We start from the raw sequence: 14832 nt of genomic DNA on the forward strand, positions 1-14832 counted from the left end.
GAGTGTAAAGCTGACTATGGGGGTGCTATATCATGTCTACAGGGCTCTAATAATGTCATAAACAGGTTTTCTATGCTCTATGAAAATATTCCATTTCTTAATGTTCTGAATCCTAATTCACTTATCACTGGTCGGGCCTGGAATCAATTAACAGCGCTAAACGAGGGAAGTGAATGCAGCTTACCTTGTACTTATCATTGGGAAGTCCCTCATGCTCATGCGTGACATGTTAGCTTTTATGTGGCTGTGAGGAGATTCTTTGACAATGCGGGGTGATGTCCAAGGATGAGACCGCATCCTGTCAAAACAGGAAATGGAAAGCCCACTTCAGGCCGTAAGATGTTTTTTAGTTCCTAAATAACAAAGCACATAGGATTTGATTGAAAGTGTTGAGGCTTTAAGGAAAGAACGTATGTTTCCACTGACCCGCTCAGCAAGGCACACATCAGGATAGAAGAACAATCCTTTCATGCCGTATATCCCTGCTGTTGCGGGGGGGGGGGGGGGGGGGGGCGGGGGGCTGGATTTTTTTTTACGCTGTACAGCCCCAGCCAATGACGTGCAGGCGTGGGGAGATGTCAGCGCTAAACAACGTCAACGAGTTCCCGTCCACACACTTCACAGCCTGGCGGCTTTTCATGCATGCATTCTCCCTTTTATTCCTTTTCATACAGCTGTGGCTGTAGGTAACCTCAGCTCAGCATACATACCTCTGCATGCACTTTAAAACGTCGCTGTTGGTTTGACGGTCACGCCTTCACAATGTTTACAATGGACTCATCAACGCTAGCGATGCTGATCACAGCATCGGTTTCGTAGCTCTGCCATTTTGCTTTCTCGTGCACTTGTCGTCATTGCAAAGAATGTCACCTGCATGCTACCGTCTGCGGACCAGCCTGGGATGCCGTTACACAACACATGTGCACATCCCCCCACAATTGTGCAACTACCTACACATTAATAAGATATAGTCGTAAATTTAAGAGAAACAAAAGTTGAAATACTACGAGAATAATTATTAAGAGAAAGGAAATTGTAATATTACGAAAATAAAGTATATATATATATATATATAGTGGTATATTTAAGAGAAAGAAGAGCATAATATTACGAAAATAAAGTAGTACATTTAGGAGAAAAAAAGTCGTAACAAGACAGCAGCTTCCTGTTTTATATCATCATTTGTTTTTATGCAGTTTGCTTTGTATCATCTCCAGAATCATTCACTTATGAATATTATAAATATCCACAAGTCCAAACAAATAAGTATTATAATCCCCTGACTTTTTTAATGACTTCCATCTCTTGCTGCCTTTTCTGAGCGCTTAAGCAATGCTTTCGTTAGCCAACCACCAGAGGGTGCTGTTTCACACCTCATCGGCCAGCCATCGTCTTTGGGCACCTGTTGGTCAATACGCTGTGACTCAACGTCATCACACCTTTTTACGAAATATCATTATAGTCATTAAGCGCATTATTTTATTTCATTTAACGACTTAACGTTTTCCACTTTTTGCTTCCTACCAGAGGTGCAAAATTGAAATGAAAATATTTAAACTCTTAAAAACAATACTATTAAAAGTAAAGTAAAAATGACTTAAAATATTAAATATTGATATTAAAATCTGAAACCAAAAGTGCCGATGACATTTAGAACAGAAGAGAGCATGGCGTTGTGTGAAGAATTACTTGAGTTAACTTTATCGAACAATCAGTGAGTGTTTATCGTGCAGTATGTTATGAACGATGCTAACATGTAGCTCCTCCTCTTCCCTCCTCTTCCTTCTCTTCCCGCTTCTCCTCCTCCTCGCTGCAGGTTGAAAGTGTTGGCCGTGTTTCCTGTCACGTGGCCTGCTGGAAATCCGATCCCTGCGCGGTGCTATCTAGTCCCGGGCTCGGAGGTGTCGCTCCGCCAGAAGCTGTGTGCCGGCTCGGAGCGTGGACGGGACGGACTTCCCCGACCAGAGACGAGCAGAGCCGCCTCACTCACTCAGCCGCTCACCTGGGCGCCCTCCCCGGCTTGCGCCATGGACCTGTTGACCACCGGCACCTCCGCGCTCCTTGTGGCCGCCTTCGCCCTCTCTTCCGCGGCTCTCAGTCACTTCGATACGGGTGAGTCCGCAAGCTCCTCTCGCCGCGGCGGACACATCCAGCGATGTTTCCCTACTCATGCATGGTTATTACTATATAGCTATGAAGGTTATGAACGTTATTATTGCATACTGCCGGCTACGTGACTACTTTTTAACATTTTAATTGAGTCCAAATCTGCTTCATCTAAACAGCATCCTGAGATCCAGAACTCACAAAACTCATCTCCTCTGGTCAGCGTTTAGGAATACACACAGGTGACACATCATTGAGCATAAAACCTAATTATATTGCAAAAACATCATTGAAACATAATTAGCGTCTCATTGAATTGTGTCACTTACTCCTAAAAGGCCTAAACTGTATTTGCAAAGTGCCAATAATAATAATAATAACAATAATAATAATAATAACAAAAATAATAATAAAAAAATAATAAAAAAAATAATAATAGTAATGGCTTCCTTGATTTCTTCTTTCTTGGCCAGGATGGAACTTATTGCTGACATTCTCCTGTGACTTTTCCAAATGAATGCACCTTACAGGATGCCGTAGTCTTGTGTGAAAAGTATCACAACAATGCGGTCCAAGAAGGCAGAAAGGACGGGCAATTTTGGGGAGAATCGTCTGTCCACATCCTTAGAAATGTACCAAAAATGTATTTTATTTTGCTATGTGCTGTCAATAATTGTGGCAACGAGCAAAACAACTAATTCACATCAAACCTGTGCTTCTGGCTTTGGAGGCAGCAGCTATACCATTACACCAGCAGGGACTGACAAGGGGTGAATTTTGCCATGTTATTCTCTTATTTTGCTATATTACAAAATAATTAACACTGAAGTGGCACTTCTGGCTTTGAAGGCAGCAGTTGTACCATTACACCACCATGGACTACCAATGGGAGACTTCTGAAACATTATCCTTTCATTCTGCTATGTGCTGTCAATTATTGTGGTATTGAGCAAAATAATTAAAATTGAACCGGCGCTTCTGGCTTTGAAGGCAGCAGCTGTACCATGACACCAGCAGGGACTGACAGGAGAACGGGTGCTGTCATTCATTGCGGCAATGAGTGCGGTGTCAGATTACTCGTCTTTGTTTTGTCAGCAGCGATGCACGAGGAGTCCCACGGACGGTGGGGTCCTACGCACAGCGTGTGTTGTGCGTGTAGGGGGGTGGGGGGCGGGACCTTGGGTTCCATTGCTGCACAGCTTTAAAATAAAGTGCAGTCTTTCACGGGAGTGTCTGAACTGGTATGCGGTGCAAAAAACCCGAATGTTTGTCCGTTTCAGCCTTGGTTTTGCATCAGATGTTCTCAAGCGTGCGTTGCGTGCACCACCTTCCCAGCTGCTTCCCACGCTCCATGGTTCCATAAGTGAGCAGATATCTAATAAGGGCGACCACACAAACCCAGCCTCCCTCCCCCCGCTAGCTGCTGCTGCTGTAATTTGTGCCCGCGTTTCATGTCAAAGCAGCAAAATCCACAGGCTTTCCTTTTTAATTTTTTTGTCTCTTAATTACACCCTCGGATTCCAAATTAGAGGGTCCGCCATCTGGGCTGGTGCGTAAGTACTCCCATGTGTACCTATGCATTAACAAAGTATTTAAAGCCACGGTATTCCCCCTCATAACACCGGCAGGGAGGTACAAGGAGCCAAGTTGAAGTGTCAGAGCATCTCTCCATGTCCTTACAAGACTCTGCACTGACTCTCCATGTTGGCTTTGCTCCTTTTGGGGTAGATTTAGACCAAAAAGGTCAAAAGTGAAAAACACAAAAGGTTCTGCATGCGCACAAACACAACACGTTCATAGTTTGATTTTGATTCCTGGACAACACAGTGCAGTAGATACACAAACTACTCTGGGTTCCCTCTGCATACTGATGTAGTGGAGATAAGTGTGTGTGTGTGTGTGTATCATGTCACGCTCGCTTGTGATGCTATCTCTGTGAGCAAAGAGATATTGTTTCATTGTGGGATTCCCCACTTCAGTCACAACTTGTTTGGGTTTGTACTGAGTCAAATAGCCCCAACCTGATGCACCAAAAGCCTCCCAAATAATCTGTTCCAGGGTCAAGCTGTGGCCATGGCAACATTTTAACAAGCTGTATATGTTGTCATACAGCTGTAGGAAGAAGTAAATCGCCGTTATTGGTGAACATCCAATGTGAACATTCTTGGCTGTCCTAAAATTAGTAAAAATAAGTTTAGCACTGTTCATTTTAAAACATAAGTGTACTTGGTGTACACTGTGTACCGTGTAGCGCCGTCCCAAATTGATTACATCACATTAAATGACAATCACATTATTTTTGGTAGTCCCTCCCCAAGATGGAGGATGGAGGGTGGCCATTTCGAGTGCACTCAAAGACGAACGTGTACTTACAGAAATGCAGAAATCAGATTTTGGAGTTTGGAGATGCGCCTCACTCATTTTAAATTTTAACCTTTGAACATTCCTAAAGGGAGCGTGGCTGCCTCGAGGCTGCTGACTTTCAAACATGCTCCGAGCATGCGAGCCACGCCTCTCATAACAGACGGGGCCTAAATATAAGAATTCAATGAAACGGTAATAAAAAAGCAATCCAAAACATCACACTGCTTAGTTATTACTCTCACTTTCATAGAGGCAGATCCTTTCAAGGAAAACTAGGCTTTTTTTTTTAGAAATTTTGCCCACCACCCACAATCCTTATTTCTCTTTTGTGTGTATCTAAAGATATAAAAACAGCTATAAAGAGGCAGCTAATTAATGGGACACACCTATTCCGCTGGGAGCATGTAGTAGCAGGTACATTCATGAATGTAGTACTTGAAGTGTTTTGGGAAGTTCCTTCCTCGGCGCATTGATTTCACACAGCAACATAGAAAGGACCAAAACAAAAACAGCGTTACATTTCACTCGTGGCCTGGAGCTTTGTGAGTGGGTGGGCGCCGAGGCTAGGTGGGGTGGCAAGGTGTCACTACGGCAGTGGTGTAATTCTTGGGCGTAACAATGCTAACTCATTTAATCCCAGCCATTTTCCAGTGTCGGCCATTTTTGATGATTTTGACTGATTTTGAAGGCACACGGAATATTGTCTTCTGGAGCTACACAGACTTCTTTCATCAGGAAAAGTTTGTTTCTAGCTTTTTCCATTCTTTAGTAATCAGCAGTCGAGCATTCACTTCAGCAAAATATCAGCAATAAAAGCAGAAACATATCTTTTTGTGACGACACATGTCAAGCATAACTTGGACACAAATGTAGCCATGTATATAAACTATGCCACAACATAAACAACACAAAAATGGTTGTTTACATGAATGTAATCACTTATTTACAAATATAACACCATGAACTATTTACAATTTTCACATTTGGAACAGAAGTGTGTGTGTGCTTGTGGTTGTGCATGCGTGCACACGTGTGAATGCGTTCCCCTCATTGTGTAATGTCTTCAATGCTTTTTAACCCCCGGTTGCCGTGCAAGTGTATTTCCATGGCAAAGCAGCAGGCAGAGTTCTTATAAAAGGAACTGCTGCCACCTTGTGGTGGTTTTTCTTTCTTAAAACTTCACCAAGCTCTCTTTTATCGTTGCAACATCCCCTCTTTTTGCCTCCAGCGCTAAAAATAGCTCTTTGGTAGCGAATGAGTTCATAACAATGATAATATCATTAAATTAATCAAATATATACTGAAATATATACTATATATATAATATATATGAAGCCATGAACCTGTCACCAGTCCTGACTGTGTGTGTGAGGATGGAGGTTGCCTACAGCCACAGCTGTTAATGCCATTGTTTTCTAAACTGATGCTAATTAGAGTTAGTTGAAAAAAACCCTCCAGGATTCCTTCCATTTTTGTGTGGCATCCAGCATCAGGCGCGTCACATTCTGCCAGTCACCTCCGAGGCTAAACGGCTAGCTTGGTGAGCGTCGTGCAGAGGCTTGAAGAGGCCTGCTGGCGGCTTCCTGGCAACGTGGAATGCTCTCCCGTCAGACACGATGACTGGAGACGTCAGAGTCGCCATCGGCTGTTAGGAGGTGCCTCGCAGGTGTCTCCTCGCTTATACGTGCCCGCGTTGACGTGGAAGGGCCCGACAGGCGCTCATAGCGCCATGGCTTTGATTGACATGTTGATGTGAACGCTTCTTAAACATTTGCTCTCTGACTTTTTCACCAAATAGTGATGGCTCCTCTTCTGGAACAAAGCTAGTTGACTAAAATGCATTATCATCTGATCCAGGAGGCCGTGTGACCTTTGACATGTTCAGGACTTGACTGATGAGACATTTAAGCGTAGTTGGAATTTATGGCACAAACTTTTATTTGTAGTAATGGTGAGGAAGAGTAGTGCTCATGAAAAATACATGCTGTATTTATACTGTAATATTTGGTTTCACGGTGTTGGCTGTGTGTGTGTGTGTGTGGGGGGGTGTTTGTGTATGTGCTGTTTTGTGAGAAAAACATGAACTCTTCTTCAACCTTTCGGGGTGTGTCCCCAAACGCTGAGAGTCGAGTCTGTCGAGTCTGGCTCCAGTTGTCAGGTTGTGTAGGTGTTTTTTCTCTCAGTGTGTAATGTGTGTGTGTAATGTGTGTGTGTGTTTGAGCTGCAGCTGCACACATGGCGAGACGAAGCAAACACACACTTGATTGGCACCTGTACACACACACACACACAGCTGATAAAAAGAACCGGATGAGAATGTTAAGTGTCATGCTCATGAAACACAAACCTTTTTAAAACCTTCATGTTTATTCTTTTAGTGGCTCCACCTTCAATGTAGCGTACTTACCTTCTTTGGAATGTACCCCAAGTACCCTTCTTTGGAATACTTTGGAATACTTATCTACTTTGTAATGTACCTCTAATGTACCCTTCTTTGGAATGTACCTCCAATGTTAGAGGTAGATAAAGTATGAAATATGGTACATTAGAGGTAATATAAATAGGTTTATAAGAGTGTATACGTACATGAAAAATGGCGTCTACATGGTACATTAGACATACATATAAAATGGTATATACATGAAATATAGTGTATAAATGGTAGATTATAGGTATATAAAATATGAAGTATGGTGTATACACGTTAGATTATAGGTATATAAAGTATGAAATATGGTGTGTACACCTTAGATTATGGGTATATAAAGTGTCACGGTTTGGCATGTCGGTGTTGCGGTGCGACCCCAGGATGCAGAGATGAAGGGAAGGTGCAGGTAAAAGCTTGGCTTTATTTTCGAGAAAGGCAAATGCAGCACTGGCATACAACACATAGAAAAGAACAATGAACCAACAACTGAAGACGCACCCGGCTGAACTAAATACAACAATCAAATTACAAACAGGTGCGCTTAGGAGAGAAAGTAAGTGACTGAAAACAGGACAGACCAACACAGGAAGAACTACAAAATAAGAGCATGAATGCAGGAACTAAGGCAGAAACACAAAACACAAAACTGTCACACAGGAAGAGAAGCAGATTGTGACAGTACCCCCCCCCCCCCAGGACAGATCCCAGACGCCCTAAAGAGTCCACAAACGAAGAGGGAAGGGAGGTGGGAGGACAGGAGGTGGGTGGAAGAGGTGGCGCCGGAGGAGGCGGCATGGTGTCCCGCTGTGGAAGAGTGGGCACCGGAACAGGAGGAGCGGACCCTCGGTCTTGGCTGGACGGTTGCGCGGGCTGTTCCTCCTCAGGCGACCAACAGAGGGCATCATCCTTACACTCCACGGACGGGGTGTGATGTGCGTCCTCCAACGCACGGCTGGTCGTACCCCCCCTTCCGAAGGTGGATTTCAGACGCCGTATGTCGCTGGACGTGGAACCAGGGAAGGAAGGGAGGGGACCTGGAGGAGGGTCTTGAGCTCCGGTTGCTCTGCCTCTCTGACCGGAGCTCCACAAGGCCTTAGGCAGGGTTTGGGCTCTGGAGGGCTCTGGAGGGGTCTGGCGCATTAAGCCACTGGGCACGGGAACCAGGTCTTGGGAACCACTGAGACTGCGCGGCTTGGGCACAGGAGGAATCCGGGGCGCCACACAGCTTGGCACGGGAGCCGGGTCTTGAGATCCCCTGGGGCTGTGCGGCTTGGGTACAGGAGGACTCTGGGCCGTCACGCCGCTTGGCGCGGGAGACGGGGTTTGGGAACCCTTGGGGCTGCGTGGTTTGGACACCGGAGGAATCTGGGGCGTCACGCAGCTTGGCACGGGAGCCAGGGTTTGGAAACCCTTGAGACTGCGTGGCTTGGGCACCGGAGGATTCTGGGGCGTCACGCAGCTTGGCACGGGAGCCGGGGTTTGGGAACCCACAAGTATGTGTGATCCCTGGGCGGGCTTACATTTGGATGAATTGTTTGTTCTGTTATTCAACAGACCTCTTTCCTCGTGCCACCGACATGTCACCAGCATGTGGTCAACGTGACACCCGATGTCAACCATCACTTTACCTCATTATTGCGAGGCCACACGGAATGCTCCCATAAGAAGCACCCACCAAGCCTGGGCGCCCCAAGCGCCATCTGCGGCTATTGAGGCCCCAGCCCAGCCAGAGAGCAGCAAGCCGCGCAAGTGTGCTGAAGCACCCGAGACCCAGACTCATACCCCCAGTAGCCCAGGGAAGGCCAGACAAGGCAGGGTCCACTTTACAAGGCTACAGCACACTCCCGCCCATCCCAGAGCTTCACCTAGATGCCCGACATCACCCACCCCTCATGTTGTCTGCCTATAAATGATGTTATCATGATGTAAACATAACAACAGGAATGGTTGCAACTTGGCTCACAGCAACTGTTATGTAATCTATACAATGCGGTATACAACTTGCTTTCTGGTACTCACGATTCCCTTTCATATTTACTCATAAGATTGTTTATAAATAGTTGTTTAAATCTATTTAGCGTATCACAAGTTTTCATCTTTAAATCTAAATCATTCCATATATCTACTCATTTGATTGACATACATCTCTGCTTTACATTTGTTCGTACCTTCCCTTTTGCATACACACTCATTCCTCGTAGATCATATTGACTAGTACGAATCTGAAACATCCCCTGGACAACATTTGGGAGCATGTTTTTATTTACCTTAAACATCATTTACGCAGTTTGGAAATCAATTAGATCATAAAATTTTACAATTTGAGAATTAAAAAAAAATTGACTTGTTGGTGCTTTGTAAGCAGCTTGATTGATTATCCTTATTACTCTCTTTTGCACCATGTAAATTGGTTTTGCAATGGTTTTGTAGGTGTGTCCCCAGATTTCAATGCCATAAACAATATATGGTTCTATAAAAGTTCAATATAGTAATTGTAGTGAATGTTTATTGAGGATGTACTTTAGTTGATGTACTATTGCAATTACTTTTGATATTTTGTTTTTTATATGATTTTTTATGTGATTTCCAGCTTAGTTTGTCTTTTACAATAATTCCTAAAAAAATGCTTTCCTTTACTCGTTCAATTTCAGTATTCTCTATTTTAATTTGTGTTTGTTTTATTTTTATGGTTTCCAAATATAATATATTTGGTTTTATGTAGGTTTAGTGATAATTTATTTGTAGCGAGCCATCTTTTTATGGTTCCAAGCTCCCTCTGCACTGTATCCAGGAGATGTTCAGATCCCTACCAGTACATAATACATTTGTGTCATCGGCAAACAAAACAAAATGTAACAGCTTAGATACATTACAGATGTCGTTTATATATAGAATAAATAATTTAGGACCCAGCACAGAGCCTTGTGGTACCCCACATGCCACATTCAGTATCATTCAGATCAGATTTATTATCATTTAGTTGCACATATTGTTGTCTATTATTTAAATAATCTTGTAACCACCTTTGTGCTATACCTCTGATCCCATATCTTTCCAGCTTCTTTGGTGTATATACCGTAGATTATAGGTATATCAAGTATGAAATGCAGTGTATACATGGTAGATTATAGGTATATAAAGTATAAAATATGATGTATACATGGTAGATTATAGGTATATAAAGTATGAAATATGATGTATACACGGTAGATTATAGGTATATAAAGTATGACTCTGGTGGTGTCACTGCTGGAGGTGACTGAAGGAAGGAAGTAGCTCCATGTGGGTGTCGTCTGCGTAGCTCTTCCATGGCAGTGGCGTGTTGTCTTCAGCATAGCCTCACATGGTCACATGATCCCTGCCACACCGAGCGTGTTGTGAAAAGTTAAAGCGCACGCCGTCAGACCACAGATCCTCTCCAAGGTAGCATGAATGAAAGCGAGGAAAGACGATCGCTTGATGGTGTGTTTGTTGTGGCTCTTTTTCGGACTCCACATGAGGCGTCTCGGAGCCTCGGCACGTCCACTGTGCTGGCCCCTGGTTTGAAAGAGGCCACATCGGACGTTGAAGGCCAGCTCTTTAGGACACTTTCTCAAAAGTCACACACTTGGAATCCTTCCTATCAGCGCTGACCCAGCCCGCTCAGCACACTTTACTACGCCGCTCCACTACAGACGTGTCTTTGTCAGTGAGGAGGAGGGGGAGTAGGGATTCTCTCAAGCGTCTCCTCGGGAGATAATAACAGAGCGTCCTCTGCACTTTGCTGAAACTTGAGCCGGCGGTGGTGAGGGCAATGGAGCGCTGCCTCTTGGCATGCGGGTGCAAGGCCGTCATGCGGGAGCGTAACAGGGCATTATGGCAAGAGGGCGCATGAGGCCTCCCTCTCACATGTGGGCCCTGCGGTTCCCCCCTCCCGGGCTTGTTCCTGTCCTGGGAGCTTGTAGAGTTCACCCGAAAGGTCTTTTGTCCTGGCGGTGAACTCTGACATTCCGTCACCTGGAATGGGAAGACCCTTGTCCAAAATCTCGCCTTGATGCAGACGGAACGCGCCATGTGACCCCTTTGCAGCTGCTCATGCTAATGAGTTGTGTTTGTCATCGCAAAGAGGCGCTATTGTGTACGTTTTTATGTACACACGTGACACTGCCATAAGGTGCCATATAAGTTATATATATGTATTTCAAGAAAAAAAACATCCATCTCAGCTCTTTTGCTGTTTATTCCCCCATTTTATCCGATTTTTAGTTTGAATATTCTAAATATTAATTACAAATATACTTTTTCTGAATGTAATTTTAAATATTTTAAAATATTATTTTATGACTATAAAACAAATGTAAATATTTACATTTTCTTCTTAAATAATCTTGGTCATTTTTCTCTTTTTTTCTCCTAATATTTGGACTTTTCCACGGTCTTATTTTGTCCCCAAATAAATAGTTACATATTTAGTTACATATTCAGAGTTTCTTCTCTTGATTTTTTTTCTCATTACAATATAACTTATTGTCTTAATATTTTGACTTTATTGTTGTAACATTTCAGTTGTTCTTATTTCTGCTGTTGTTTTTTACATTTTTTAACCATTTCAACTTTGTTTTTATGAATTTTCTTGCCTTGATATTTGGACTTGAATGTGCCGTGGACCTTTTCCAACTCTCTTGATGCCACCTTGAATAATTGACTCACAGAGACTGTGTTCACGCTAGCCGTCGAAAAGGTCATCCAGCAATGTGTGCGCATTCTGCCCATCTACTTCCTGTTGACCTCTGGCGTGGGGGTTAAGTTAAACGCGGTTCTCCATCATTCTCCCATGTCGTAGATATACCACCAGACAGAAAAAAAAGCCCAAACCCCAAACGACCACTGAGAAAGGGACCCGGTTATTACAAAGACAGTGGTGCTTATTATGTTGCCATGGTGATGCGGTGCCTGTCATGTTCAAAGGCCTTCCTTTGAACACGCTACCTCCGCGCTCGCCTCCTGTCCCTGTTCTGCCATTTTACATTTCACGCAAAGCGACACCTGTCCACCCAGCATGCAAAGCAGGCACGCCCTAAGCGTTGCTTCGCCCAAAACAATAATGGCCGAATGGCGCGATTTGTGCTTGGTTATTGTAAGCAATGACTAAATGATTCATATCCTGATTTCAATTGATATCGTTTATCTCTAATATGCTGCACCAAGATCAATTTGCTCCTTCAATATAGGAACACCTATGGTGCTTATAGTGTATTAGAATGCCATTCATCAGGGTGTCCACCTGTGGCCCGCCGTACATTTGAAATGAAAAAAACAGCAAAAATTAGCAGTCATTTTACAAGTAGCGTATAGTCTAATAGTCTCATGAGAAAAAGCCGTAATATTATGAGAATAAGGTGGAATTATTATGAGGAAAAATTGTATGAAAATTATTTAAAGGGGACCTATTATGCTCATTTCTGTATTGAGTTGTGGACTCCTGTAGAGCAGCTACACACAATGACCCGCACACAAAGCTTTCTAGATCCAGAATGCAACATTCTAACTACATTTCCATTGGTGTTAATTGTTGTCATTTCTAGCGTATCCTCAGATGTGAGCGATGAATCTTCACCAGCAGTGGTTCACCCATGTGGGTACCAAAAATCGTGAGTAGGTACTATGCAGTGGAAAAGAAACATAACATTAGTGTCACCGCCGTCCTGAAACCGCAGAGGTGGTCCCGTGAGTCAACATGGGATTAAGCTGTCAACTGGGCTGGCTCTACTCAAGTGTCGGGTAAGACCCCGTCTGAGTGTCACAGCGCGTTCAATGTCGTGGACAAATCAGTTTACAAGCAACCGCTATGCTATGCTATACAAATCTAGGCTAGGCAAATCCCTAGGCTATGCTAATCTAGGCTATCCCTTCTGAAAAAAACAGAATCGACCAGCATAGGCCAGCATACGTTGTGTTTTCATGCTGGTCTGAAGACCAGCTATCAGCATGACCAGTTACCAGTGAAAAACACAACGTATGTTGGTCTATACTGGTCATGCTGGTAGCTGGTCTATGCTGTTTTTTTCCAGCAGGGATGCTATGCTATGCTATGCTATGCTATGCTATGCTATGCTATGCTATGCTAGGCTATGCTATGCTATGCTATGCTATGCTATGCTATGCCATGCCATGCTATGCCATGCTGTGATATGCTATGCTATGCTATGCTATGCTATGCTATGCTATGCTATGCTATGCTATGCTATGCTATGCTATGCTATGCTATGCTGTGATATACTATTCCATGCTATGCTATGCCGTGCTGGGCCATGCTGTGTCGTGCCACTTGGCGTCTTTGTGTACCTGGCCTTTGCGTATGCACGGACAGACCCCTAATTCCGGATGACATTCTGTCTCAGCCTGCCGCAGCCGTGTGAGCCCATCAAACCGGAACACAATTCCAGAGGCGGGAGGTCTAAATCAAATAGCGGGAGAACAGTAATGAAATGCCACAGCGACTTATGTCCCTCCATGAATTCTATTAACGCTCACACAAACAATTGTTTTCATTATAAAAACTCAATTTTATTTTACTGTGGAGTAACCCCCCCTCCCAGGGGGTGGCCAGAAGGTGGCTTGATAACATTACACAATCTCTAAAGTTGCCTTTTTTCCAAGCAGCCCTGGGTGATGAAGTGCAGCAATTTGATTTCTTTTTATATCCCGGCCTAAAAAGTGTTTCTGACTCCTTTGAGCTTCGTCCTTGCCTTTAAAATGTTTTTTCCAGCTTTTATTAAAGCTTGTGACATTTCAAACATCTTCCGCACTTCTTGCCAGTTATTGGTTTGGGAAGAGAGAAAACAGCATGTATTTTGTGGTGCAGTGCGGAATTCTGCCTTCTGAGCGTGACCGACAGCACACGATTGGAGGATGTTGTATTGCTCGTCTGCGGGACGTGACCCGTCCGACGAACTTCATTGCTTTTTATACTACAGTTGTGTTTGGGCCGGGGCCACTGAGGTCTGCTCTGCGCTGCAGCGGAGTCACGGCAGCCACTTGAAATAAACCAGAGAGAGTCCTGTCACAGCGCCCGTCCTCGCCTCTGCTTTGTGTCCATCTGTTTGCGGCCAGAGAGACACATTTCCTCCGTTGCGGTGCAGGAAACGCCCACGGACGGGGATGCGTCTGACAAACAAGTGGCGGTTGAGTGGGCCGAGCAAACGTTTGAACAAGAAGAGGACACTAAGTGGACGGCAAACAAACGGACAAAGCCGCCCAGCCGGGACCCTGCAGTCCATTTCAATACAACTCTAGCCCCCCCTTTGTTTAGTTCAGGTGTCAACACGGGAACGGAACTCGTGTACGGACATAATGAACCGCTTTGACTAGTTTTGGTCAACCAACTGAGTCTGACCCTCAACGGCGCTCAAGGAACAATACAGTTGAAAGTATACAGGGGGTGTCCATGTCGTGGAAAATGAAAGGGTGCAACTATGCCACTTTGATATTTGGTAAAGATATGCCAAGAAGTTACTTACGTATATTTCAAGAATAAGCTGGATCTCAGCTTTGCTATGCAGCAGGGTTTTCATCAGTGAAAATGGCTACGTAGTAGTTTTAGCATCCGCTTTGTAGTTGCTACCAAACATTAGCAGACGGTGCAAAAGACAATGCAGTCAAGGCAACATATGAACTCACTGACCACCAGCACATTCAGAGAATACTGCTTTTTCTTGAACTTTCAAGACCCACAGAATGAGTTTGAGGACTACATAAACATTGAAATTATGGAAAGAAACTTTAGACCCTCTCTTTCATCAGTCTTTCATCTGCCCTTATAAATGGCCAGTAGAACATGATTTGGACCAAAAAGCACAGAACATTTCTGCAGAGAAGTATATTCCAGCAGAGCGGTGACTGAGGTCTGTATTTGTTGTTTTAGTGACACCTCAAACATCGGAAGAGTTGTTTAC

At 44.0% G+C, this 14832-nt stretch overlaps 1 protein-coding gene across 1 annotated transcript in view; it reads left to right on the forward strand.

The window, feature by feature from the left end:
* Positions 1-249: 249 nt before the first annotated feature.
* Positions 250-14832, forward strand: part of kremen1 (kringle containing transmembrane protein 1) — a 53644-nt gene continuing 39061 nt past the window's right edge. Inside the window, exons 1-2 of the mRNA XM_078789572.1 lie at positions 250-334; positions 1817-2112. Coding sequence (XP_078645698.1) covers positions 276-334; positions 1817-2112 — 355 coding nt within the window. The 5' untranslated portion in view covers positions 250-275. The remainder of the gene's footprint in view (positions 335-1816; positions 2113-14832) is intronic.

This window comes from Doryrhamphus excisus, linkage group LG3 (assembly GCF_037039965.1).
Source record: "Doryrhamphus excisus strain RoL-2023G ecotype Guam linkage group LG3, RoL_Dexc_Guam_v1.1, whole genome shotgun sequence".
Lineage (NCBI taxonomy): Eukaryota > Metazoa > Chordata > Actinopteri > Syngnathiformes > Syngnathidae > Doryrhamphus > Doryrhamphus excisus.